Source organism: Cherax quadricarinatus, chromosome 46 (assembly GCF_038502225.1).
Source record: "Cherax quadricarinatus isolate ZL_2023a chromosome 46, ASM3850222v1, whole genome shotgun sequence".
NCBI lineage: Eukaryota > Metazoa > Arthropoda > Malacostraca > Decapoda > Parastacidae > Cherax > Cherax quadricarinatus.
The window spans coordinates 19265933-19293893 of NC_091337.1; the positions used below are offsets into that span (position 1 = coordinate 19265933).

The window sequence follows — 27961 nt, forward strand, 5'->3', positions numbered from 1 at the left end:
AGCCACCCTCCGGGATACCGGAGAGGGATCAGGACATCCCCAGGCAATCCAGATTCCACGGCAAACTATGCCACCGCCAAGAACCTCAACGGAATGGGATGGACCCCGGTACCCTTTCCCCTACCTAGGAACTAGCGTGCCTGTGGGAAAAAAAAAAAAAAAAAAAAAAAAAGGGAAGGGCAACAGGGAGGGGTGGGGAGGAGGAGGAGGAGGAAAGGAAAAAGGGGAGGATGGGATAGGGAATGGGGGATTGGGGGGTAATTAGGTTCGGTCTGAGGAAGTAGACCGACAGGTCTAATTCCTCAGACCAAGAGCCTCTTCACCACGCCAAGGAGCCCCCCTTGAAGAGGTTCAGTGAGAGTAATGATGGATATACTGGAATTTAGTAATGCTATGAGGTCATCGTAATGTTTACTTAAAGATCTGATATTGTAGTTAAAGACAGTTATGTTGTTGTTGGCTCTGAGAAGCGCCTTTGATTGTTCTGCTGTGTAGTAATTACAGTTACTGTTTGATTCATTTAAGTCATTCAGTAAGAGGTTGGTATCAGGATCAATGCTTGTTATCATAAGATTTATAGTGAATCTATAGTTAGAATTAAGTATAAGACAAAGTAAATATTCTAAAGCTATAAAATAGCACCTGAATTATTTTAACAAATGTAAAAATTTGAGCTAAGGTAGTTCTTTAAAGCTAAAATAAAGGAGACAATATAAAAGGGACTAAAAAAAATTGTGGTGAACAAATAAATGAGCTAGGGAATATAATGGCAAAATAGTGAACTTATTACACTTTAGCACCTGAAAATAGCACCTTGATTATTTTAACAATTGTGAATATATGAACTAAGGTTATGTAAAGTTAAAATAAAGCTAAAATAAAGGAGAAAATATATAAGGGACTAAATTAAATAATGGTAAACAAAGTTAAAATGACAGATAGTCACTATGATATGATATTGATTTGGGAGTAAGATCTGATTTGTTATATACAATAAGTTGAGCAAATTATTGTACTATAAAAAGTAAAAATAATATGAGGTAGTTGGTAGTAGCTAGCAAAAGATAGTTTTGGGCCTTGAACAATAATGTAATTGAAAATAATCTGAGAGTAGGATTTGCTTTATAGCATAAAGTTTGAGCAATTAATATCACTATAGGAAGATTATTTGAGGTAGTTGATACTAGCTAGTGAGGGATGGTTAAAGGTATTGCACAGTAGTGTGGTAGGAACATACACTAGTTTATTATTTGTAGTTTGGGAGAAAAGGGAAAATTAGGTATGATTATAAGAGTAACAGTGCTTAAGTAGGAAAGAAAAAGGTAATACAGTTATTATTATAAAGTAAGTATCCTATTAACAAATAATATATTGTGAAGTGGTTATCTGGGAAGTTAACACAAATTGGGTCACACAAAGAACTGTGTGGGACTCGTGGGATAATGAGGTAGTAAATACTATCTAGGAGGTGATAGTACAGGGATTTGTTCAATAATGACATAATAACGTACACTAACGTAGTAAGGATTTGGTCACTAATATCAATGTTACGTATCAGATCATCGCTGTTTGTGAAGATGAGGTCCAGCATATTTTGTCTTGTAGGCTCTAATATTTACTGGTTTAAGGTGAATTTGGTGCAGAGATTTAATAGTTCATGTGTGTGTGTGAATTTTCATCTGAGCTGCCTCCCGGGGTGATCTCTGCTAAAACATTGTTTGCTATACTCCTCCATTTTAGGTGTCTCAAGCTGAAATCTCCTAGTAGTAAGAGGTTTGGGGCAGAAGTTGGGAAATTTTCCAGACAGTGGTCAATTTTCACAAGATGCTCCTGTAACTGCTGGGAAGTTGCATCTGGAGGCTTGTATAACACCACAATGACAAGGTTTTGGTTTTCAATCTTTACTGCCAAAACTTCAACTACATCATTTGAGGTGTTTGGTAGTTCTGAGCAAATGAGTGACTGACGTACAGGCCAACTCCTCCCCCTTGTTGCCTGTTTAGTCTGCCGTATTGGAATAGGTTTTAACCGGGATCCACATTTCACTGTCATAATGATCCTTTATGTGGGTCTCTGTGAATGCTGCTAACACTGCATTTGACTCCATGAGCAGTCCCTTCATGTGAGAAATTTTGTTGTTTTTTGACTGCTTTAGTCCCTGTATGTTTGCAAAGACAAATGTTGTTATATTGGTGGAATTTAGGGGGGGGGTTTATTTGCTGGGTCTATCTGTTGTTCTGAAGTAGAGGTATAGGATTACTGTCATTTCTTGCCAGTTTTTTTCCCCTCCTGGCCCTAAGAAACCTCTGTCCCTGGAGAGGTTGTGGCTCCCCTCTTTTGTTTCCCATATTCTGGCTGGTCTGTGCCTTCTTGTCCCCTTTAGGTGATGTGCCTGGCAGTATGCATTGTAGCATTTTCTTTCATGGATTGATGAGTGAGACATTTCTGGGTGAAATAAGTTACAGGAGGGGAAGTTGCCCTCTCCTGTTGTCTTGTGGGTGCAGCATTTTTTGGGATGGTCAAAGGTGCATGTCCCACCTGTTTTACCAGACATCGTGCCTGCAGATACCCAAGGCATAGACAGATTGTAATTCTGTTTGCTGGGATTTGTTGTAGCTGTATTCGCTGCTGGTGCTTTTTTTTTTCCTACCCCTGTATGGACATTAGTGCTTCCACCAGGTTTTGCTGGTTGTGTGTCGACACTATTCCCTGAGGCATCATCCCCTTTTGAGCGATCTCCAGCAGTATCTCTTTTTTGTACCTCTGTGAATTGAATGGTGTTGTCTTCACTGTCCTCCTGGGCAACACTAGTGCCCTCAGGAGCACTGTCCTCCAGGACTACACAAGTACCCTCAGCACTGTCCTCCAGGACAACATTAGCACCCTCAGGAGCACTGTCCAAGACAGTCTTGTCCCTACCACCCATCTTATTTTCCCAGCAGTCATACCATGCTGACATGTCTTTCAAGAAGGATCTTTCATTGGTGTTCTTGTCTTTTAACCCTTAAACTGTCCAAATGTAGATCTACGTTCACTCGCATGCGCTCCGAATATTTTGAAAAATAAAAAAATTTTTGTTCTTTCTTTTAAAATGAAGAGCACACTTTTCTACATGTTACAGGATTAAAAAAAAAATTTTAGGGTCAATACTTACCGAGATATAAGTCTGTGAAGTTGGCTCTGGATGCTCACCTGTCAGCAACATCGACTCGTGCTGCTTGCAGAAGTGTTGCCAATATACCTTTTTTTCTCGTTTTTATTTTAATTTATATAATTACAATTTATAATAGTTCTTGTAATTTCATAGCCAATCTTTGTTCTGACACTAATATTAGGTACTGAAATAGTGCTCAAATAGTCACAATCACATTGACAGGTGAACATTTACACCTGCCTGGGTTATTTATTATTATCATCTAGAAATATATATGAAGCATTTATAGGTCCCAGCAATGTTTTAGATACCCTGGCATATACCTTGAAGCATGTTATGAAAGGCATCCCTATACTGTTGACAGCCCAGTGACATTTGATAAATGCCCACTGCATGACTATTTGTTTTCACTGATACACACAAACATATTTCTGTCTATCTATCTTTGCCTGGAATTTTTGGATTATCCTAGGTAATTTACACTATGTATAATAACTGTACTTATGTGTACATGTGAAACAGAGATATAGATAGACATATAGATAGATAGAGATATAGATAGATATAGACAGATAGAGGTACAGAGTCAGAGACAGCCAGCCTGCTGAATACATAAGAACATAAAGAAGGAACACAGCAGCAGGCCTACTGGCCCATGCAAGGCAGGTACATTTCACTCTCCCCCCCCCCTGGCTTAGACCAATGACCCACCTAGTCAGGTCACATCCATTGAAGGAAGGAGCATGACATCAGACCTAGTAGCACAAGCTAGTCAGGTCCAACTCACACCCATCCACACTCACTCATGTATTTATCTAACCTATTTTTACTTTCCTCTTAAAATGGGAGTGTTAATGCATCGTGGCATCAGTGATTCCCTGGTATTTGCCACGCTATTTGCTCTAGCTGGCACTCAATTGAACTGGTGCTCCCACAAGGTACTAAGTGCTCCCAGATTTTTTTAATAGTGCGCACACTGAGCGCACAGAACCATTCTTTCATGTCTAGGCGACTCAAGCCTATTGTACCAAATTTGAAGGAATGTTTATAGAGGGGCCACAGATATATCAGATCACTTTCTAGTTGTAGCTACACTGAGAGTAAAAGGTAGATGGGATACAAGGAGAATAGAAGCATCAGGGAAGAGAGAGGTGAAGGTTTATAAACTAAAAGAGGAGGCGGTTAGGGTAAGATATAAACAGCTATTGGAGGATAGATGGGCTAATGAGAGCATAGGCAATGGGGTCGAAGAGGTATGGGGTAGGTTTAAAAATGTAGTGTTAGAGTGTTCAGCAGAAGTTTGTGGTTACAGGAAAGTGGGTGCAGGAGGGAAGAGGAGCGATTGGTGGAATGATGATGTAAAGAGAGTAGTAAGGGAGAAAAAGTTAGCATATGAGAAGTTTTTACAAAGTAGAAGTGATGCAAGGAGGGAAGAGTATATGGAGAAAAAGAGAGAGGTTAAGAGAGTGGTGAAGCAATGTAAAAAGAGAGCAAATGAGAGAGTGGGTGAGATGTTATCAACAAATTTTGTTGAAAATAAGAAAAAGTTTTGGAGTGAGATTAACAAGTTAAGAAAGCCTAGAGAACAAATGGATTTGTCAGTTAAAAATAGGAGAGGAGAGTTATTAAATGGAGAGTTAGAGGTATTGGGAAGATGGAAGGAATATTTTGAGGAATTGTTAAATGTTGATGAAGATAGGGAAGCTGTGATTTCGTGTATAGGGCAAGGAGGAATAACATCTTGTAGGAGTGAGGAAGAGCCAGTTGTGAGTGTGGGGGAAGTTCGTGAGGCAGTAGGTAAAATGAAAGGGGGTAAGGCAGCCGGGATTGATGGGATAAAGATAGAAATGTTAAAAGCAGGTGGGGATATAGTTTTGGAGTGGTTGGTGCAATTGTTTAATAAATGTATGGAAGAGGGTAAGGTACCTAGGGATTGGCAGAGAGCATGCATAGTTCCTTTGTATAAAGGCAAAGGGGATAAAAGAGAGTGCAAAAATTATAGGGGGATAAGTCTGTTGAGTGTACCTGGTAAAGTGTATGGTAGAGTTATAATTGAAAGAATTAAGAGTAAGACGGAGAATAGGATAGCAGATGAACAAGGAGGCTTTAGGAAAGGTAGGGGGTGTGTGGACCAGGTGTTTACAGTGAAACATATAAGTGAACAGTATTTAGATAAGGCTAAAGAGGTCTTTGTGGCATTTATGGATTTGGAAAAGGCGTATGACAGGGTGGATAGGGGGGCAATGTGGCAGATGTTGCAAGTGTATGGTGTAGGAGGTAGGTTACTGAAAGCAGTGAAGAGTTTTTACGAGGATAGTGAGGCTCAAGTTAGAGTATGTAGGAAAGAGGGAAATTTTTTCCCAGTAAAAGTAGGCCTTAGACAAGGATGTGTGATGTCACCGTGGTTGTTTAATATATTTATAGATGGGGTTGTAAGAGAAGTAAATGCGAGGGTCTTGGCAAGAGGCGTGGAGTTAAAAGATAAAGAATCACACACAAAGTGGGAGTTGTCACAGCTGCTCTTTGCTGATGACACTGTGCTCTTGGGAGATTCTGAAGAGAAGTTGCAGAGATTGGTGGATGAATTTGGTAGGGTGTGCAAAAGAAGAAAATTAAAGGTGAATACAGGAAAGAGTAAGGTTATGAGGATAACAAAAAGATTAGGTGATGAAAGATTGAATATCAGATTGGAGGGAGAGAGTATGGAGGAGGTGAACGTATTCAGATATTTGGGAGTGGACGTGTCAGCGGATGGGTCTATGAAAGATGAGGTGAATCATAGAATTGATGAGGGAAAAAGAGTGAGTGGTGCACTTAGGAGTCTGTGGAGACAAAGAACTTTGTCCTTGGAGGCAAAGAGGGGAATGTATGAGAGTATAGTTTTACCAACGCTCTTATATGGGTGTGAAGCGTGGGTGATGAATGTTGCAGCGAGGAGAAGGCTGGAGGCAGTGGAGATGTCATGTCTGAGGGCAATGTGTGGTGTGAATATAATGCAGAGAATTCGTAGTTTGGAAGTTAGGAGGAGGTGCGGGATTACCAAAACTGTTGTCCAGAGGGCTGAGGAAGGGTTGTTGAGGTGGTTCGGACATGTAGAGAGAATGGAGCGAAACAGAATGACTTCAAGAGTGTATCAGTCTGTAGTGGAAGGAAGGCGGGGTAGGGGTCGGCCTAGGAAGGGTTGGAGGGAGGGGGTAAAGGAGGTTTTGTGTGCGAGGGGCTTGGACTTCCAGCAGGCATGCTTGAGCGTGTTTGATAGGAGTGAATGGAGACAAATGGTTTTTAATACTTGACGTGCTGTTGGAGTGTGAGCAAAGTAACATTTATGAAGGGATTCAGGGAAACCGGCAGGCCGGACTTGAGTCCTGGAGATGGGAAGTACAGTGCCTGCACTCTGAAGGAGGGGTGTTAATGTTGCAGTTTAAAAACTGTAGTGTAAAGCACCCTTCTGGCAAGACAGTGATGGAGTGAATGATGGTGAAAGTTTTTCTTTTTCGGGCCACCCTGCCTTGGTGGGAATCGGCCGGTGTTATAAAAAAAAAAAAAAAAAAAAAAAGAAAAATAAAACGTGAATCTACGTTTGGAGCACTACGCGTGCAAACATAGACCTACATTTGGACAGTTTAAGGGTTAATATAGATGTAATTTTCTCATACAGGTGTGTCTCGTTTGGGCAGACCCAAAAACTGAGTTTATGTCAAGTGTGGTTACTGGTTTAAAATCCCTGCATATACAATGGGACCATTGACGACAGAGATTGCAAGCAATCCAGGCCTGTTTTTTGTCCCTTACCCTTTCTGCAGACTACACAGATATTCATGGTGGTGGTTATCTCCTAGCTAGCTAGTCTTATAATTTCTCGAGGTATTTAATTTTTTTTTTTTAAGTTCTTCCGATTTGGCTTTATTTCCAATAAAACCGTCTGAACCCATCCAAATCCAGGCAAATCCAGACAAATCTGGTTAGTGGATCACAGTATATTTCTTTACTAATAATCACTTTAGCAGTAGATCTGTATCTGTATTGTATCTAATTGTTGTAGTTACGATTTGGGTGTTTGATGAGGGCACAGCTACTGCAAGCCGTGTTGGCAACCTGTACACTGACAATGTTATGGCCCATTTTAGGAAAGTCTTAACCCTTTGAGGGCTTTCGTCGTACTAGTACGTCTTACGCGTAGGGGTTTTTGACGTACTAGTACTCATAAATTCTAGCGGCCTCAAATCTAGTGGGAGAAAGCTGGTAGGCCTTCATATGAAAGAATGGGTCTATGTGGTCAGTGTGCACAGTCTAAAAAAAATCCTGCAGCACACAGTGCATAATGAGAAAAAAAAAACTTTGACCATTTTTTTTGAATAAATCAGCGACTTTGCAGTGTATTTTCGTATGGTATTTATTGTTGTATTCTAGTTTTCTTGGTCTCATTTTATAAAATGGAAGACATATTACAGAAATTGAGATGATTTTGACTGGTTTTACAAAGAAAAGTGCCTTGAAATTGAGCTCAAAGTAGCAGAAATGTTCGATTTTTACCAAACTTCAAAAGGAAACAAATCGTGCCAAGCGTGTAATACACGTCAACTGGTGAGTCTAATATTCTTTCACAAGTGCACCAATAATATTTATACCATTTCTTACACTAATGCAGTAGTCTGCATAACAGTAAATCTTCTATTTTTTGTGAGAATAAAAATTCAAAGTGGAAAGCAAAAGAATATAAGAGGGGCCTTGAGACGTGACTAATGACCAGAGGAAATGTCATTTTAGTGCCAGGAATGTCTTTCTTGTTTATTCTGGACCCTATTCGGAAATTGGCATCTTTTGAAATTTGTGTGAAATTGGCAAAATTGCTAAATTCTGACCACTGTACTGGATAGTTGAATTTCATAAATGAGTGGTTTCTTGCACCCATTCGATAGAAAAAATGGAGTTCTAGCGAAATATTCATGTTTTTTGTCGACTAGTACAGTGAAATTGGCCGAAAATGGGGCTCAAAGTGGGCAAAATCGCCGATCCGTAAACATCGCCGAGACCGCTAACTTTGCGAGAGCATAATTCCGTAAGCTTTCTATCAAATTTCAAACTTTTGGTGTCTTTATGATCGGGAAAAGATTCTCTATCTTTTCATAAGAGAAAATAATTTTTTTTTTTTTTAAATTTGGCCGACCCTGAGAACGAGTTTCGGAGAGGGCCTGTCGACCCTCAAAGGGTTAAAGGAACAGGAGGTACAGAGCTCTATGGACAGATTTGTTGTGCAACAGAGGTCCAGTGACTCTCAAGCTGGTCCTAGTGGCATTAAAAGAACAAGGGAAGTAACCCTGGAAAAGGACTTGCTACCTCAAGTCCTAATGGAAGGGGATTCCCCTTCTAAACAATAACTTCCACACTCTCCTCTCCTCCCATCCCATCAATCATCACCAGATCTTCAATAAAGTTAAGTGTCATGTATTCTATTCTTAGTAGAGTAGTAATTGTGCATGTCTTCTTCAGTTTGTGTGTATTAAAATTAATATTTCATGTGGTAAAAAAAAAAAAAAAAATTTCATACTTTGGGGTGTCAGGAACGGATTAATTTGATTTCCATTATTTCTTATGGGGAAAATTAATTCAGTTAACGATAATTTCGGCTTACGATGAGCTCTCAGGAATGGATTAATATCGTAAGGCAGGGGTCCACTGTATGTGTTCAGTTTGATACAGAAAGTATAACTTGTGTGTTTGGGCGCTGGTGGCTTCTGTAGATGAAGATTACTGGAGGAATATTTGATTTTCGTTGTGTATATTGCAACCGCTGCTAACTACAGGTTTAGTGTATTATCTCAAACTGTATACATCACTCCATCACAATAAGTACTAACAACTATACACTGTTTCTCGTATTTCTACAAAACTGTACACTTTGCGCAATTCCTCCAGATTTTGCATCTCTTCATATTTCAACAGAAATGTTTTACTCCCTGGTATCACTAATTTGTATGTCAGGTACACTAGCTGACCTGCGTGAGAGGGTTCTGGCAACTGCTGGCAACTGTTTACAACAAGAACCTGCCTCTTTAGGCCTAACACTTCGGTTTTAAATTTCACCTAATCATTTATTATCTATATAATATGGTACAACTGCAGTATACACTAAAGCAAATACCTACCCAAAAACAGTATTGCTCTACACGACACTGTAGCATTCTCATACTGTAAACTACTTTTAGTAAATCACAATGTTATATTCCCATAATATAATTACAATAATTACTTTTGAATACACCTACCATCCGACTTACGACCTGCTCGACTTGCGACCACTCGACTTACAACCGTGTTTTTTATGCCAAATTTCTGGGAAATAAACAACTATTTGTGTTGTACACAGTGTTTATCCTAAACCTTACAGTATAAAATACAGTACTAACAACATAAAAAGTAAAGTAAAACATGAAATACCAAAATAAAACCATTTCGACTTATGACCGGTTTCTCGGAACCGAACTCGGTCGTAAGTTGGATGGTAGGTGTATATTGTCCATTGTCGACAGGAATGTAATTGAATCATGCGTCATAAAAAACATTTTTGAAAATATGAATACGTATATCCTTTGGTTTATATAAATTAGATTCATTAATAAATAATAGAACTATTGTACAACTTTGATAAATTTCTTTAATGTTAAGTAGTCAGTAAGCCATTAAATTAAGTCGGCCCATAATGCCCAAGCATAATAGAGGCTCTCTCTGCACTGCAACCCATTATTGTACTTAACCGCAATGTATTACGTGCAAAGAAATAAATAAATTTGAATTTTAATGTATAACACACTATTATCAGGGAGACTGTCTTTCCTCTGACAAAAAAGAGCCCTAATATTATTTTGCACTGGCACTCTAAGTCTAAAGTTCCCCTCTGAGAGTATGGCTATGCTTTGTTATTGCACAATGATTCTCATTTTCTGACTCGGTAGATATTATTTTCTACTAGATTAGTTCCGAGCGCTGGAGGGATATATCTTATAAGTTCACTGGCACAGTTTAAAGTTCTAGCACACAAGAAAGACCACGAAAGAACATGGCTTACAGGTTACCATACCGCTTGGAATTCCAGCAAGCGTGCATGAATGTGTTAGATAGGAGCAAATGGAGATGTGCTGTTGGAGTGTAAGCAAGGTAACAATTATGAAGAGATTCAGGGAAACTGGCAGGCCAGACTTGATTCCTGGAGATTGGAAGTACAGTGCCGGCACTCTGAAGAAGGGGTGTTAATGTTGCAGTTTTATAGCTGTAGTGTAAGTGCACCTCTGGCAAGACAGTGATGGAGTGAATGATGATGAAAGTTCTTTTCTTTTTTGCGGGGCACCCTGCCTTGGTGGGAAACAGCCAATGAGTTAATAAAAAAAATAAATACATAAAATATTTGCTTCAAACATGTTTGATCACATTGTATACAGTACATAATAGTTTTAAGAGTTTGTACAAGAATGTATTATATTTGTTCTTCAAATAGAAAATTTTGAAGCGCAATAATCCACAAAATTTGCGTAAATGTATATTTATCAAATTATAAAAAAAATATTCTACACGAGTTATTCCTTATTTGTTTCTTGAAAGATAAGTAAATGAAACAGGAACGAATAGCCAAAAAAATAGTTACTGTACTGAGCAGCAATGTCCAACTATGAGGAAGAAAATAATGTACATGCTGAATGATGAAATACTGTGACATACATATAAAATGCCAGAGTTTCCTCACCTATTCCCTTGACAAGAGGCCATGATATGTTTCCTCGAAGTGTTGTGTTCATCTCTCCAGTGCACAGCAACACCAGGTGGATCTGTGGCGGACTCTTGTGCATGGCATCTGTAACATAAAATTCACTACATAAGACTTTATATCAGGTGAATTTCATAAACCACACCTGAAAGTGGGGGAAAAAAATACTGTGTTAATATGAAAATTTACAGAATTTAAAAATCTAATAATGACACAGTAGTAGTAAACATCTTCCCCACAACCTAATAATTTCTGTCCCATATTAGAGCACATTCCTTTTTCTTTCACAGCAGCACTGTATGGCCCTTATGGGTTTAGCACTAAATTTGATTAATAATAATCTTCCCTCTCTCAGGTGTTAGAGTGAGGTGGAAGGGCAAGGGAGGAGAAACACGTGTCTCAAAAATAAGTTAAAGGTACAGTACTGTAAATGTACCAGCAATGCCAAGGAAAGAGCAATATGTACGTTCACATACCACTAAAGTCAGCACAGAAACTTGATGCAAATATAAAGATCAAACATGTGGAATAACTTTCCAGATGAGCTGAAGTAAGTTGCAACTTACTTAATGAATTCAGACAAATAGTTGAAAAAATGGGCTTAATGTATTTCCCTGAAGCCTTTTATATACAACTCCTTAAACTGCATTAACCATCTACTTAAGTCATAAATTACATCAAATTTAATCATCTCCAACCATTATTACATCATTACTTTCTTGTAACGTAATTTGTAATTGCATACATTCAGTGTACTCCATTTACCGTACATATACTATTACAGAACAAAGAGAAGGCTGGAGGCAGTGGAGATGTGTCTGAGGGCAATGTGCAGTGTGAATATAATGCAAAGAATCCACAATTTGGAAATTAGGAGGTGGTGTGGGGTATCTAAAAGTATTACTGAGAGGGCTGAGGAGGGGTTGTTGAGGTGGTTCGGATATTTAGAGAGGATGGAACGAAATTGAATGACATGGAGAGTGTATAAATCTGTTGTGGAAGGAAGACAGGGTAGGAGTAAGCCTGGGAAAGGTTGGAGGGAGGGTGTAAAGGAGGTTTTGGTGTGTGAGGGGCTTGGACTGCCAGTAAGCATGCGTGAGTATGTTAGGTAGGAGCGAGTGGAGACAAATGGTTTCATGACGATTTGCTGTTGGAAGGTGAGCCAGGTAACATTTATGATGGGATTCAGGGAAACCTGCAGGCCGGACTCAAGTCCTGGAGGTGGGAAGTACAGTGCCTGCACTCTGAAGAAGGGTTGTTGATAAGTGGCAGCTTTACAACTATCGTGTAGGCACGCCTCTGGGGTGAATGATAATGAAAGTGTTTCTTCTTTTTCGGGTCACCCTGCCTTGGTGGGAAACGGCTGAAGTGTTAATAAAAATACAGAACAAATGTCCAGTATTTTTTATATTGCTAGTATTAGTCCTAGATTAAAGTTAATTCTATTTGCAGATGACAACTTTTATCATCGCCCATTCAGATCCAGTTTCTCTCAGTAACACTGTTAATGATGATTATAATAATAATCATGGGGGAGTGCTAAACCTGTAGGATTATACAGTGCATGTGGGAGGGGGGGGGGTATGGAAGGTATTCAGGCTCAATTCAGGGAACCGAAGCAGATATCCAATTCCCTAGATCACGAGCCCCTTACTAGTGTCAAGGAACCTCCCTTGAGGGGTGTTAATGATGAGCTTGTAGAGATTTTCTTGCATTACTACCAATACTCATTCTTAATATTAACAAGACCTTCTACATGATGTTTGGAAACAGAGCTACAAATATGCAGCTCAATATAACGATAAATGATTCACTCATTGTACGACAAAGAGGGAAAATTCTTCCTTCCAGAGAGACCTGCCAGTCGCTTCACAACTACTGTTCAACAGAACCTCTTTCCTCAATATGATTCAAGGTAGCAAAATTCTAAGTTCAAACACAACTTAAAACATACTTGTCTGAGGTTTCATCCAATCTTCATCCTTCTGTACTTCTTGTTTGTCATTTTTTCTACTCATAGTATAAAATGTTTTAATTCCATTTATTTAGATATAGCATTGTGCTAAGTTTACTTAATCTTTGTTGAAAATTTGAGCAACTCTCCATATTTGTGGGCCACAGTTCATTTGTCATATGATGTATAAAACAGTAGAAAAGCGAGGTCGAAACAGTCCACAAAGGTGGTCACAAGTACTTCGCAATGAAAAGAAACACAACTTGTTATCTACCAACCTATAAAAGGTCACTTTTCACACCTCGTGTGTGGCACGTTTCTGCTGTGTAAGAAAAATAACACTGGCCAACAACAAACAAAATCAGTTGCCGAAGACTTTTGAAGGTCTTTAGGGAATTTTGGGGTTACTAAATTCGAAAATGTCAGGTTTTTCAAACTGGCTCTAGTTCATGAGATATTGCATTCCTATCCTCAATTAACAGGGAACTTAGCCATAACGTATGTTTATGTAGTGACAATCTGTATAAACAAATGGTTTTAATAAACATTAGAATTTTATTTTTAAATTATTTAATATTTAACAAAAGGAGTTGTATTAACAACAACTATGTGACAACACCATAATCTATATAATGTTTTTCCTGATAAACATGAGTTCTTCACAAAGAGTCTGCTTAAACAATCCCAATGCATTTTGCTACATTTGTCACTAATATTCTTTGCAAAAACAAAGGAAAAACATCACAGATTTCGTAAAACAAGCTTATCTTGCTTATTTTGGAGTGGTGCTTGGGGAACAAGACAAGTCTTGGGCTCCCCATATGGTTTGCAAAATCTGTGTAGAATGTGTATGACACTGGAAAAACAGGCAATGGAAAAGTTTAAACTTCAATGTGCCTATAGTGTGGAGAGAGCCGCAAAACCACCACGAATGTGAAAAGTTTCAATCGATAAAAGAAAGTCAAGTGGGAATATCTTGACCTGGAGTTTGCAAGGATACCTATACCACACAGCGAAGACGTTCCCATATCAGTGTTTACAACACTGCCTGACCTTCCGCTGTCAAATGTTGAAGAAACTCAGAGTTTAGGATATAACACAGGTGACAGCAGTGGAAGTGAATATGAAGTACGCATTTCAACACCCAGCAGTTCTCCCAGGAAGAACTCAATGATCTGATAAGTGACCTCAGTCTGTCAAAGCAAGCATCTGAACTTTTAGCATCAACACTAAAGGAAAAAACTGTCTAAAACAAGAAGCTAAATAACAGCTTATCAGACAAGAGTTTATCAAAAGCAATCAAATTTATCAAAAACTAGAGCCAATCAAGCAAAACCGATAACATTCAGAATCAACACCACAAACTTACACCAAAATTGGTGTAATATCATTGACAAGAAAAGGTACTACTGCTGGGAATTTGAGGAGAAAAAGGAACCAGAAATACTCATTGAGGAGAGGAACCAGAGGTACTCGCTGTAGAGAGAGGAACCAGAGGTACTCGCTGTAGAGAGAGGAACCAGAGGTACTCGCTGTAGAGAGAGGAACCAGAGGTACTCGCTGTAGAGAGAGGAACCAGAGGTACTCGCTGTAGAGAGAGGAACCAGAGGTACTCGCTGTAGAGAGAGGAACCAGAGGTACTCGCTGTAGAGAGAGGAACCAGAGGTACTCGCTGTAGAGAGAGGAACCAGAGGTACTCGCTGTAGAGAGAGGAACCAGAGGTACTCGCTGTAGAGAGAGGAACCAGAGGTACTCGCTGTAGAGAGAGGAACCAGAGGTACTCGCTGTAGAGAGAGGAACTAGAGGTACTCGCTGTAGAGAGAGGAACTAGAGGTACTCGCTGTAGAGAGAGGAACTAAGAGAGAGAGGAACTAGAGGTACTCACTGAGGAGAGAGAGGGTGACCTTCTCACAGATAGCGCGGGTGTCCTGGAAGCCACCCACCACACACAGTTCCAGACGACCTTCAGTATAGCCCATGGAGAGCTCGTTAATGCGGGTCAGCAGGTGTAGCACACCGTCGTCATGAGAACATATATGCAGACCACTCAGGCACTCGTCATGGCTGCACTTGTCGAAGTGGGCCAGACCCACAGCACCAGAACCTGCAACAGAAAAAACATCAGACTACATGCATTTTCATATATAATTAAATTTATAATGTACTACTCACACAAAAGAACGTCGAATTATTTTAAATTTCACATAATTAAATTTGTCAGATTTTCCTTACACACAACATAACTTCCATCTATGTCAACTGTAATGTATTAATAAAGTAAGGTTGTACCGTCTATATAACACACAAGAACATACAACTCTCTTCATATTACTTACATTTCCATGTTTAACTAAGGGAGGTTCTAAGGACTAATAACAGCTCTTGATTAATTATCACTCAGTATTAGCAGGTACTTAGGGCTATGGTGCCAGAGTACTGGCCATCGAATTTTAAGAAATTCTAGAAACATAGAAAGGGACTAGCGGCATATTTGTCATTAGTGTTACTGATTCCCTATGTGATATACTTGTGTAGTTATCCCAAGTATGTTAGTACTGGGTACTGTACTCGTAATAACAGTTACTGATTCACCGCCTCCCAACGTGAATCACTGACTATATCACTGACCGTTAATGCTGACCTAGTATGATTTGAATGCCGCTCGCCCGGCAGGCAGTTCAAGTCGAGACGATTGAGGGGAGGCAAGTCAGGCTTGGCGTTCCCCTTATTTTCCCGTTAATATAAGTTACCAGGCCACCCATTGTGTGCGTTTATTCCCTAATCAATTAGACAAGCAATTCACTTCAGTTGTGCACAAGCCTCCACAGTGACAAGACAACTGTTTTGTAATTCAGCTACTTACTTCATATGATTCAGACAGACGTTTTATAAGGTAAGAACGACTGAATTAATGGTTTTTTAAAACAATGGCCAGACTTTGTAGCAGTATCATTTTAGATTAAAATTTAATTATTAGCAATGGAAGCATCCCTTGCAAGAAAATTGAATTATGAATATAGCCATTATCCAGCAATAATGCAAGCTGATGTGAAGCCGAGATGTATGTACTTCATGTTTGTGTGTTGGTCATGTGACAGACCTAGCTAGCTCCTAGATAACTCTCACAATCTTTGCGAGATATTTTGTCTTATGATCTTTTGGAGGGTAATTAAAAATGATTTTCAATATTTTTTTTTTTCGCATTTCCACATTTTTTCCATATAACAGTGATGAAAATTTGTATTTCTTCTGTTGCTCAAGTTGTAAGTAATTCGCTTATACTGCTTGCTGCTATTTAGTGTTAAATAAATGTTATATATACAAAACAGTTTAAATTTATAATATAGTTGAGTGTTGTGGCGTAGCGGATGATGACCTTGAAGACAACTGAGTTTTTAATGTATTATCTCACCTTCAGCACTTACTGAGTCTTGCCAGCTAAGCAATGGAAGGGCCAAGGTGGCAGCATTATGCAGCTGTGCTCAGGGCATCAGCTGGCCTTAATGTGGCCCTGGCTAATAACCAACACCCAAAATATGAACATTGAGAAGCGTATTTCTCTCAGCGTAAGAGTGTCCTTTGAGTCCTATTTTAGGCAATATTGTATTCTTGTCTGATGGTGATAAGGTTAGCTATATCCTTAATGATCCTCGTATAGTCAATAGGTTTAAAATCCAATTAACCAAACAAGCATAGCAACAACGACCACAACAACGACCACAACAACGACCACCACCAAGACAAAAGGGTGTAAGCAGGGCCAGAACTGCCTTTTTTTTCTAGGGTCCCAGGTCAAACAGACTTGTGGACCCCATTTGTAGTAACTTTATTACAGTCACGAGTGAGCACATAACACAAACTAATGTTCTTTTTTTTTCTTTAGAAAAGCTAGATATATTAACAGTGTGCTGTTCCTCTATTCTATATACTGGATAAACAGTGGGAAAAACGAGGGTGTTTCCCCGTCATATTCTATATTCTACTTACACAGCGGGAACAGAAGCAGTATTTCCTGTCTTCTATATGCTAGTTACAAAGTGAAAACAATAGTAGTGTAAACTACCATATTCTTATATGGTAGTTTGCAGTGTAATGGACTACAGGACAAATTCAAATTATTCCATAGGGCGAAAGACCCATGTGCGAGACTTGGGAGTAATGATGTCAGAAAAACTCACATTCAAGGCTCACAACGATGTTGTCAATGCTATCGTAAGCAAAATAATAGGCTGAATAACTATAAATTTCAAGATAAGCAATGCTGAGCCAGTGGTAATACTCTTCAAGTCACTTTTCTTTAGAATGGAATATTAACGGCTCCCTTCAAGGCAGTGTGTGTGTGCGCCGAGCTTAAAAAAAAAAGTACAAGAGAACTTTCACTGCCTGTACATATTCAATCAAGCATCTTAACTACAGGGAATGCTTGAAGTCTCTTCAACTGCATTCCTTGGAACATAGGCGAGAAAGGTACATCATAATTTACACATGGAAAATCCTGGAGAGAGTGATCCCAAACCTAAATAGTGTACTGAAATCACTCCATATGACAAGAGATGTGGCAGACTGTGTACAATACCTCCTCTAAACAGCAAGAGCTCGACGAGTACACTAAGAACGAACTTGGCGAGTGTTAGAGATCCCCGACTCCTCAATATCCTCCCTCCGTAAATAAGGTGAATTACTAACGAACCTCTGGCTATCTTAAAAACACAAACTTGACAAATTCCTCCAATCAGCTCCTGACCAGCCGAGCTGTGGCTGGTGCACTGGGTTACATGCGACCATCAGTAACAACCTGGTTGATCAAGCCTTGATCCTAAAGGAGGCCTGGTCTGGAACCAAGCTACGGGGACGGGGACGTTGACCGGAAGAGTTAGCTAGCACCTCTCGCCACCACCAGTGACGTTAGTGGCTCCTCCCATGACTATCAGTGACTACCTGCACCTCCCACTACCACCAGTGACGTTACTAGCATCTCCCACTACCACCAGTGGCGTTACTAGCACCTCCCACCAAGACCAGTGATGTTACTAGCACCTCCCACTACCACCAGTGACGTTACTAGCACCTCCCACTACCACCAGCGACGTTACTAGCACCTCCCACTACCACCAGCGACGTTACTAGCACCCCCCACTACCACCAGCGACGTTACTAGCACCCCCCACTACCACCAGCGACGTTACTAGCACCTCCCACTACCACCAGCGACGTTACTAGCACCTCCCACTACCACCAGCGACGTTACTAGCACCTCCCACTACCACCAGCGACGTTACTAGCACCTCCCACTACCACCAGCGACGTTACTAGCACCTCCCACTACCACCAGCGACGTTACTAGCACCTCCCACTACCACCAGCGACGTTACTAGCACCTCCCACTACCACCAGCGACGTTACTAGCACCTCCCACTACCACCAGCGACGTTACTAGCACCTCCCACTACCACCAGCGACGTTACTAGCACCTCCCACTACCACCAGCGACGTTACTAGCACCTCCTACTACCACCAGCGACGTTACTAGCACCTCCCACTACCACCAGCGACGTTACTAGCACCTCCCACTACCACCAGCGATGTTACTAGCACCTCCCACTACCACCAGCGACGTTACTAGCACCTCCCACTAGCACCAGCGACGTCACTAGCACCTCCCACTAGCACCAGCGACGTCACTAGCACCTCCCACTAGCACCAGCGACGTTACTAGCACCTCCCACTACCACCAGCGACGTTACTAGCACCTCCCACTACCACCAGCGACGTTACTAGCACCTCCCACTGCCACCAGCGACGTTACTAGCACCTCCCACTACCACCAGCGACGTTACTAGCACCTCCCACTACCACCAGCGACGTTACTAGCACCTCCCACTACCACCAGCGACGTTACTAGCACTTCCCACTACCACCAGCGACGTTACTAGCACCTCCCACTACCACCAGCGACGTTACTAGAACCTCACTACCACCAGTGACGTTAATAGCGCCCCCCACCACCAGTGAAGTTACTAACGCCTCCTACCACCAGTGACGTTACTATCGCCTCCCACCACAACCAGTGACGTTACATGCTCCTCCCACCAGTGACGTTACTAGCTCCTCCCACCACCACCAGCAACGTTACTAGCACCTCTCACTACCACCAGCGACGTTACTAGCACCTCCCACTACCACCAGCGACGTTACTAGCACCTCCCACTACCACCAGTGACGTTACTAGCACCTCCCACTACCACCAGCGACGTTACTAGCACCTCCCACTACCACCAGCGACGTTACTAGCACCTCCCACTACCACCAGCGACGTTACTAGCACCTCCCACTACCGCCAGCGACGTTACTAGCACCTCCCACTACCACCAGCGACGTTACTAGCACCTCTCACTACCACCAGTGACGTTACTAGCGCCCCCCACCACCAGTGACGTTATTAAGGCCTACCACCAGTGACGTTACTAGCGCCTCCCACAACCAGTGACGTTACTAACGCCTACCACCAGTGACGTTACTAGCACCTCCCACCACAACCAGTGACGTTACTAGCTCCTATCACCAGTGACGTTACTAGCTATCACCAGTGACGTTACTAGCGCCTCCCAACACCTCCAGTGACGTTACTAGCGCCTCCCACCAGTGACGTTACTAGCTCCTCCCACCACCACCAGTGACGTTACTAGCGCCTCCCAACACCTCCAGTGACGTTACTAGCGCCTCCCAACATCTCCAGTGACGTTATTAGCGCCTCCCAACACCACCAGTGACGCTACTAGCACCTCCCACCACTAGACGTTACTAGCGCCTCCCACTACCACCAGTGACGTTACTAGCTCCTCCCACCAGTGACGTTACTAACTTCTCCCACCACCAGTTATGTTACTAGCTCCTTCCACCAGTGACGTTACTAGCTCCTCCCACCACTACTAGTGACGTTACTAGCTCCTCCCACCACTACTAGTGACGTTACTAGCTCCTCCCACCACTACTAGTGACGTTACTGGCTCCTCCCACCACTACTAGTGACGTTACTAGCTCCTCCCACCACTACTAGTGACGTTACTAGCTCCTCCCACCACTATTAGTAACGTTACTAGCTCCTCCCACCACTACTAGTGACGTTACTAGCTCCTCCCACCACTACTAGTGACGTTACTAGCTCCTCCCACCACTACTAGTGACGTTACTAGCTCCTCCCACCACTATTAGTAACGTTACTAGCTCCTCCCACCAGTGACGTTACTAGCTCCTCCCACCACTACTAGTGACGTTACTAGCTCCTCCCACCACTAGTGACGTTACTAGCTCCTCCCACCACTACTAGTGACGTTACTGGCTCCTCCCACCACTACTAGTGACGTTACTAGCTCCTCCCACCACTACTAGTGACGTTATTAGCTCCTCCCACCACTATTAGTAACGTTACTAGCTCCTCCCACCACTACTAGTGACGTTACTAGCTCCTCCCACCACTACTAGTGACGTTACTAGCTCCTCCCACCACTACTAGTGACGTTACTAGCTCCTCCCACCACTACTAGTGACGTTACTAGCTCCTCCCACCACTACTAGTGACGTTACTAGCTCCTCCCACCACTACTAGTGACGTTACTAGCTCCTCCCACCACTACTAGTGACGTTACTAGCTCCTCCCACCAGTGACGTTACTAGCTCCTCCCACCACCAGTGACGTCACTATCTCCCCCCCCCTCCCCCACCACAACGTGCACACCTGGGCAGCAGTGTTGCCCTGAGCGAGGCAGGTGATGGATGTGTGTCTGCTTTGTGATCATCACTCGCACATCAGCCTGGAAATATACGACGGCTGCGGAATACTATGTAGATTTCATTACCCTCACCATCAGACATTATAGGATGCAGGGAGACTGGCATGTGTATCATCACCAATCATCATCTATCACGCTTGATCTATGCAAACTACGTCTTGCGCGAGAACCTTTTTTTCTAACACTAGATCTTTGACTGCTAATCTGCATACGGCCGAAGGCAGTTTCTGCATTATAGTCTTTTGTTTTAATATTATCCGAGGAGAGAGGTGGTTAATAGTGGTCGTGGCACACGTACACGAGTGTCTTACCAACACTATTTACCAAACATTATTGGGATAGGATAGGATAGGATTTAGGATAGGATTTCGTTCGGATTTTTAACCCCGGAGGGTTAGCCACCCAGGATAACCCAAGAAAGTCAGTGCGTCATCGAGGACTGTAACTTATTTCCATTGGGGTCCTTAATCTTGTCCCCCAGGATGCGACCCACACCAGTCGACTAACACCCAGGTACCTATTTGCTGCTAGGTGAACAGGAAAACCGGTGTAAGGAAACGTGTCGAATGTTTCCACCCGCCGGGAATCGAACCCGGGTCCTCCGTGTGTGAAGCGGGAGCTTTAGCCACCAGGCCACCGGGCCAGCGTCAACTAACTTATCCTTTCTTTATAGTGTGGCAAGACTTATACCGAGGTTCTTTATAGTGGCAAGACTTATACCGAGGTTCTTTATAGTGTGGCAAGACTTATACCGAGGTTCTTTATGGTGTGGTAAGACTTATACCGAGGTTCTTTCTAGTGTAGCAAGACTTATACTGAGGTTCTTTATAGTGTAGCAAGACTTATACCGAGGTTCTTTATAGTGTAGCAAGACTTATACCGAGGTTCTTTATAGTGGCAAGACTTATACCGAGGTTCTTTATAGTGTGGCAAGACTTATACCGAGGTTCTTTATAGTGTGGCAAGACTTATACCGAGGTTCTTTATAGTGGCAAGACTTATACCGAGGTTCTTTATAGTGTGGCAAGACTTATACCGAGGTTCTTTATAGTGTGGCAAGACTTATACCGAGGTTCTTTATAGTGGCAAGACTTATACCGAGGTTCTTTATAGTGTGGCAAGACTTATACCGAGGTTCTTTATAGTGTGGTAGGACTTATACCGAGGTTCTTTATAGTGTGGCAAGACTTATACCGAGGTTCTTTATAGTGGCAAGACTTATACCGAGGTTCTTTATAGTGTGGCAAGACTTATACCGAGGTTCTTTATAGTGTGGTAGGACTTATACCGAGGTTCTTTATAGTGTGGCAAGACTTATACCGAGGTTCTTTATAGTGTGGCAAGACTTATACCGAGGTTCTTTATAGTGTGGCAAGACTTATACCGAGGTTCTTTATAGTGTGGCAAGACTTATACCGAGGTTCTTTATAGTGTGGTAAGACTTATACCGAGGTTCTTTATAGTGTGGTAAAAGTCTTATCACACCATAAAGAACCTCGGTATAAGTCTTACCACACCGTAAAGAACCTCGGTATAAGTCTTACCACACCATAAAGAACCTCGGTACAAGTCTTACCACACCGTAAAGAACCTCGGTATAAGTCTTACCACACCATAAAGAACATCGGTATAAGTCTTACCACACCATAAAGAACCTCGGTATAAGTCTTGCCACACTATAAAGAACCTCGGTATAAGTCCTACCACACTATAAAGAACCTCGGTATAAGTCTTGCCACACTATAAAGAACCTCGGCATAAGTCCTACCACACTATAAAGAACCTCGGCATAAGTCCTACCACACTATAAAGAACCTCGGTATAAGTCTTGCCACAATATAAAGAACCTCGGTATAAGTCTTACCACACCATAAAGAACCTCGGTATAAGTCTTACCACACTATAAAGAACCTCGGTATAAGTCTTGCCACACTATAAAGAACCTCGGTATAAGTCCGAACCTCGGTTCTTTATAAAGAACCTCGGTATAAGTCTTGGAACCTCGGTATAAGTCTTGCCACTATAAAGAACCTCGGTAAGACCGAGGTTCTTTATGGTGTGGTAAGACTTACACCGAGGTTCTTTATATTGTGGCAAGACTTATACCGAGGTTCTTTATAGTGTGGTAAGACTTATACCGAGGTTCTTTATAGTGTGGTAAGACTTATACCGAGGTTCTTTATAGTGTGGCAAGACTTATACCGAGGTTCTTTATAGTGTGGTAAGACTTATACCGAGGTTCTTTATAGTGTGGCAAGACTTATACCGAGGTTCTTTATGGTGTGGCAAGACTTATACCGAGGTTCTTTATGGTGTGGTAAGACTTATACCGAGGTTCTTTATGGTGTGGTAAGACTTATACTGACGTTATTCATGGTGTGGTAAGACTTATACTGACGTTATTTATGGTGTGGTAAGACTTATACTGACGTTATTTATGGTGTGGTAAGACTTATACTGACGTTATTTATGGTGTGGTAAGACTTATACTGACGTTATTTATGGTGTGGTAAGACTTATACTGACGTTATTCATGGTGTGGGAAGACTTATACTGACGTTATTTATGGTGTGGGAAGACTTATACTGACGTTATTTATGGTGTGGGAAGACTTATACTGACGTTATGGTGTGGTAAGACTTATACTGACGTTATGGTGTGGTAAGACTTATACTGACGTTATGGTGTGGTAAGACTTATACTGACGTTATTTATGGTGTGGGAAGACTTATACTGACGTTATTTATGGTGTGGGAAGACTTATACTGACGTTATGGTGTGGTAAGACTTATACTGACGTTATGGTGTGGTAAGACTTATACTGACGTTATGGTGTGGTAAGACTTATACTGACGTTATTTATGGTGTGGTAAGTCTTATACTGACGTTATTTATGGTGTGGTAAGACTTATACTGACGTTATTTATGGTGTGGTAAGACTTATACTGACGTTATTCATGGTGTGGGCAAAACTTTAGTCTTAATAATTGTATTTGTGAGACTTAAGCACAGGTATTCATTCTCACGGTGTAAAACTTTATTCTTCGTGGTGTGAGTAAAATTTACATTCTTCATTGTGAAAGTCTGACTTCCAGTAGCCATTTGCTTATACACATTTGCAACATGTCTAAATCTGTCTGGAGTCTATCTCTGTTCTCCCCTCTTCACAGTCTTCAGAACAGTTTCACAGTCTCTAAGAGGCCATTTGTATATAGTGTATCTGGAACAGCCATGGTCCTAGTACTGTACCATGCAAGTCCTCACTTCCTAGACTTGTCTATGTCGACTCTTCCTCCTGTAATGTTATGACGTGTACTCACTCAGTATTTGTAGTGTCGAAGAGGCTGCTGCTGACCCGGCATCTCTATCTACCTTGACCGACATTGACTATGTTTTGGTCTCAGGGTTCTATACCGACACCCGCCACCAGGCTTCCAGAGTTTTTATACTCTTGAAGTCCGACCTGAGGCCAGACATCATTGCTAATAGCCAGGTTAACAAGGCCACTTTTTACCAGAGGCCCTCAGGCCTACCTAGCTCTCATAATTTAACTGATGTGTTAGAGTTCGCAGGAAATTCTTCAGTGTCCTCTTTGGAAGCTCCCGGCCTTGTTACGGTAATATTTCTTGTATCTGATAGCAAGAGGCTAAAGAGTCTTGGACTACGGAAGTTGACAGTGTTCTCTAATGTGCTAACGGTTCCCTCGAGTATTTTCATTATATATATATATATATATATATATATATATATATATATATATATATATATATATATATATATATATATATATATATATATATATGAGGTGGTTCGGACATGTAGAGAGAATGGAGCGAAATAGAGTGACTTCAAGAGTGTATCAGTCTGTAGTGGAAGGAAGGCGGTGTAGGGGTCGGCTTAGGAAAGGTTGGAGGGAGGGGGTAAAGGAGGTTTTGTGTGCGAGGGGCTTGGACTTCCAGCAGGCATGCGTGAGCGTGTTTGATAGGAGTGAATGGAGACAAATGGTTTTTAATACTTGACGTGCTGTTGGAGTGTGAGCAAAGTAACATTTATGAAGGGGTTCAGGGAAACCGGCAGGCCGGACTTGAGTCCTGGAGATGGGAAGTACAGTGCCTGCACTCTGAAGGAGGGGTGTTAATGTTGCAGTTTAAAAACTGTAGTGTAAAGCACCCTTCTGGCAAGACAGTGATGGAGTGAATGACGGTGAAAGTTTTTCTTTTTCGGGCCACCCTGCCTTGGTGGGAATCGGCCAGTGTGTTAATAAAAAAAATAATTATAATATATATATATATATATATATATATATATATATATATATATATATATATATATATATATATAATATATATATATATATATATATATATATATATAATATATATATATATATATATATATATATATATATATATATATATATATATATATATATATATATATATATATATATATATATATATATATATATATATATATATATATATATATATATAATATATATATATATATATAAATATTTATATATATTTATTTATTTATTTATTAGCGTGTCTTTCTTTTCCCTTCTCGCAAGAATATCTACCTCCGTGGCTTATTTTGTCTAGATCAGACTAGATAACTAGAACTTTCAAGACAAAACGCATTGATACTCTTCAAGTCACTTGTTTTCCCCAGGCAGGAAACAATACTTCTGTATGGTAACGGCCGTCTTCAAGGCACTCAAGACTGCTGAGCTAGAAAACGTAAAGGTTACTTTCATTGCCCTTATACATTCAAATATCTGAACTACTGGAAATGCTCGAAGTTTATCAATTATATTCCCTGGAACATAAGTAAGAAATGTCCATCGTAATTTACACGGAAAATCCTGGAGAAACTGGTCCCAAACCTGCACTCCAAAATCGTTCCATTTGAAAACAAGAGACTTAGCAGATAGTGCGGAGTACCTCCAGTAAAAAGCAGGGGCGCGACGAGTACACTAAGAGAGAACTCCCCTCAAGGAAGGTTCCTTGATGTTGGTGAGGGGCTTTTGATTTAGGGAATTGGATCTGTGCTCCAGTTCCCCAAATTAAGCCTGAATACCTTCCACATCCCCCCCCCAGGCGCTGTATAATCCTCCGGGTTTAGCGCTTCCCTCTTGATTGTAATAATAATAACTAAGAGAGAACTGGATTAGTGTCAGAGGTCCCCGACTTTTAAACACCTTCCCTCCATGCATACGAGAAATTACCAACAAATCTCTATTTTCAAGAACGAACTTGACAAGTTTCATAAATCAATTCCTGACCAGACTGGCTGTGTTTCACACTTTGCACTACCTGTGGCCAGCAGTAACAGCCTGGCTGATCAGTCCTTGATATTCCAGAGGCCTGTTCTATTACTGGGCCGCGGAGACGTTGATCCCTGGAAGCATCTTCCAGGCATCCTTCGGGTAGTGATATTGTTTCCACTGATCCAAGGTAACTAGGTAAGTACAATTAGCAAGTGTCTCTCGCATTCAGTGGATGGAAGTTCCAGTGTTCCCTGTATCAGTCACAACTGACTTCATAATAATAATAATAATCATATTTCTTCCATACCTGACAAGTCCAGCTCTTCATAGTTCACTCCTCTCGGTTCTGAGACAAGTCTCGTGTGTATGTATTCTTACCTATTTCTTACGTATTAGTGGTTGCAGGGGGTCGAGTCATAGCTCCTGGCCTCTCCTCTTCACTGGTCTCTACTAGGTCCACTCTCTCCCTGCTCCACGAGCTTTATCGTACCTTTTCGTCGTGTATGTGTGTGTATGTGTGTGTGTGTGTGTGTGTGTGTGTGTGTGTGTGTGTGTGTGTGTGTGTGTGTGTGTGTGTGTGTGTAAAATACAGGCTTGGTGGGTAAAGAAGGGAGAGGGGGGGTTGCAACAGATGAGTCAGTCTCGCACCAATGATCACGCACCCCGCCCTTCATCTCCCCCCACAACCACCTCGTCCCCTTCCCACATCTCTGTCTGTCCGCCCTCGCCAAACATTACCATGCTGAATAATGTACCCACACCTGCTTGTATATACCTCAAGCTAGCAGCAGGTACCCTGCTCGGTACTTCCATACCACGGGTGTGGCTACCAAGACATCTCGTGGTGCTCCTACATCACCCAGGTATTAATACCGCACTTGACTACATCCTCACTGCCCTATTGAAGTCTCCCAGCTCAGAGTTCAGCGCTATATATGTATATGTGATTCATCCTGTGTGATGGAACATAACAGCAAAACACTGTTAGCTCTGAAGAACAGTCACAGTACTGTGGCTGCAACAGTTGATCAGGAACCTTCACTTACAATGCCAATCTCACCACCACGTTGTGAGGTTCATATGACTGCGGCTTCTCGGTGAATTGTTTTTCCCCACTATGTAATTATTGCATAGAATACTGTTGTATCCAATTTTGCCCCCTATTACCCATCAGGGCCTTATATACCAGTGTTGAGATGACTTACGTACTGTATTTTTTGGCATATAAGGAGCACCTTTTATCCCACAAAAATCTTAAAAAATCAGCCTGCGCCTTATATGCTCAAGGTCAGGGTCAAACTTTGGGTTACGCTTTAGCGTAAAATAAGAGTAATTAACCCTTGGATATGATTACTGATTTAGTTACGATACTTCTGTCGTGCGCCTTATATGCCGGAAAATACGGTACGTAGTAAACGTGATTTATACTATAGAAACAGACGGAAGGAACAGTGACGTTACACTGCTGCCTGGCTTGGCTGCTACAGTGTCTTGCAAACAGTGAGGACACAGTTAATTCCAGTTGTAAAACCCTTGAAAGCGGCGCCCTACAGGAGACTAAATGTGACCTACTTGAAAAGTTTTCCTACTTTTCCAGCCTGGCCTGGAGCCAGGCTTCTCTTTTGATTGTTTGGTCGACGAGGCTGTTGCTGGTGGTGGTCCGTCGTTCCACATATATCCGTCACAGTAGTGTTACTCTGGCACATCGCAGAGGAAGCAATCCAGTCCTACCCTACTCAGTCCTACATACCACAACAATAAATATTACAAAGGGGCTATCAAGTGCTTGAGACGTGAACAGAACACGGAAACTCCCGGGCTAAAACTCCACACTACAGTCAGATTTATACACAAATAACCCGTACATAGGAGAATGAAACTTACGACGCGTGACAAGTTAATGGTTCAAGTCGGACAGAAACATCATAGCTTCACATAGGAGACAAGCTTGATTACATTTGTAAAGTGTATTTGTAAAGTGTTCCAGTAACGGTATTGTGCCTTTTTATTCTTTACAGTCATATGCGTTTAA

General features: G+C 41.5%; 1 protein-coding gene across 3 annotated transcripts in view; it reads right to left on the reverse strand.

The window, feature by feature from the left end:
- The window catches only part of LOC128696635 (protein N-terminal asparagine amidohydrolase), a 973206-nt gene that overhangs the window by 48397 nt on the left and 896848 nt on the right, over positions 1 to 27961 (reverse strand). For all 3 annotated transcript variants that reach the window (XM_053787947.2, XM_053787949.2, XM_053787948.2), the window contains 2 exons: positions 14753 to 14971; positions 10893 to 11000 (listed from right to left, as the gene is read on the reverse strand). In XM_053787947.2, the coding sequence (XP_053643922.1) occupies positions 10893 to 11000; positions 14753 to 14971 (327 nt within the window). The remainder of the gene's footprint in view (positions 1 to 10892; positions 11001 to 14752; positions 14972 to 27961) is intronic.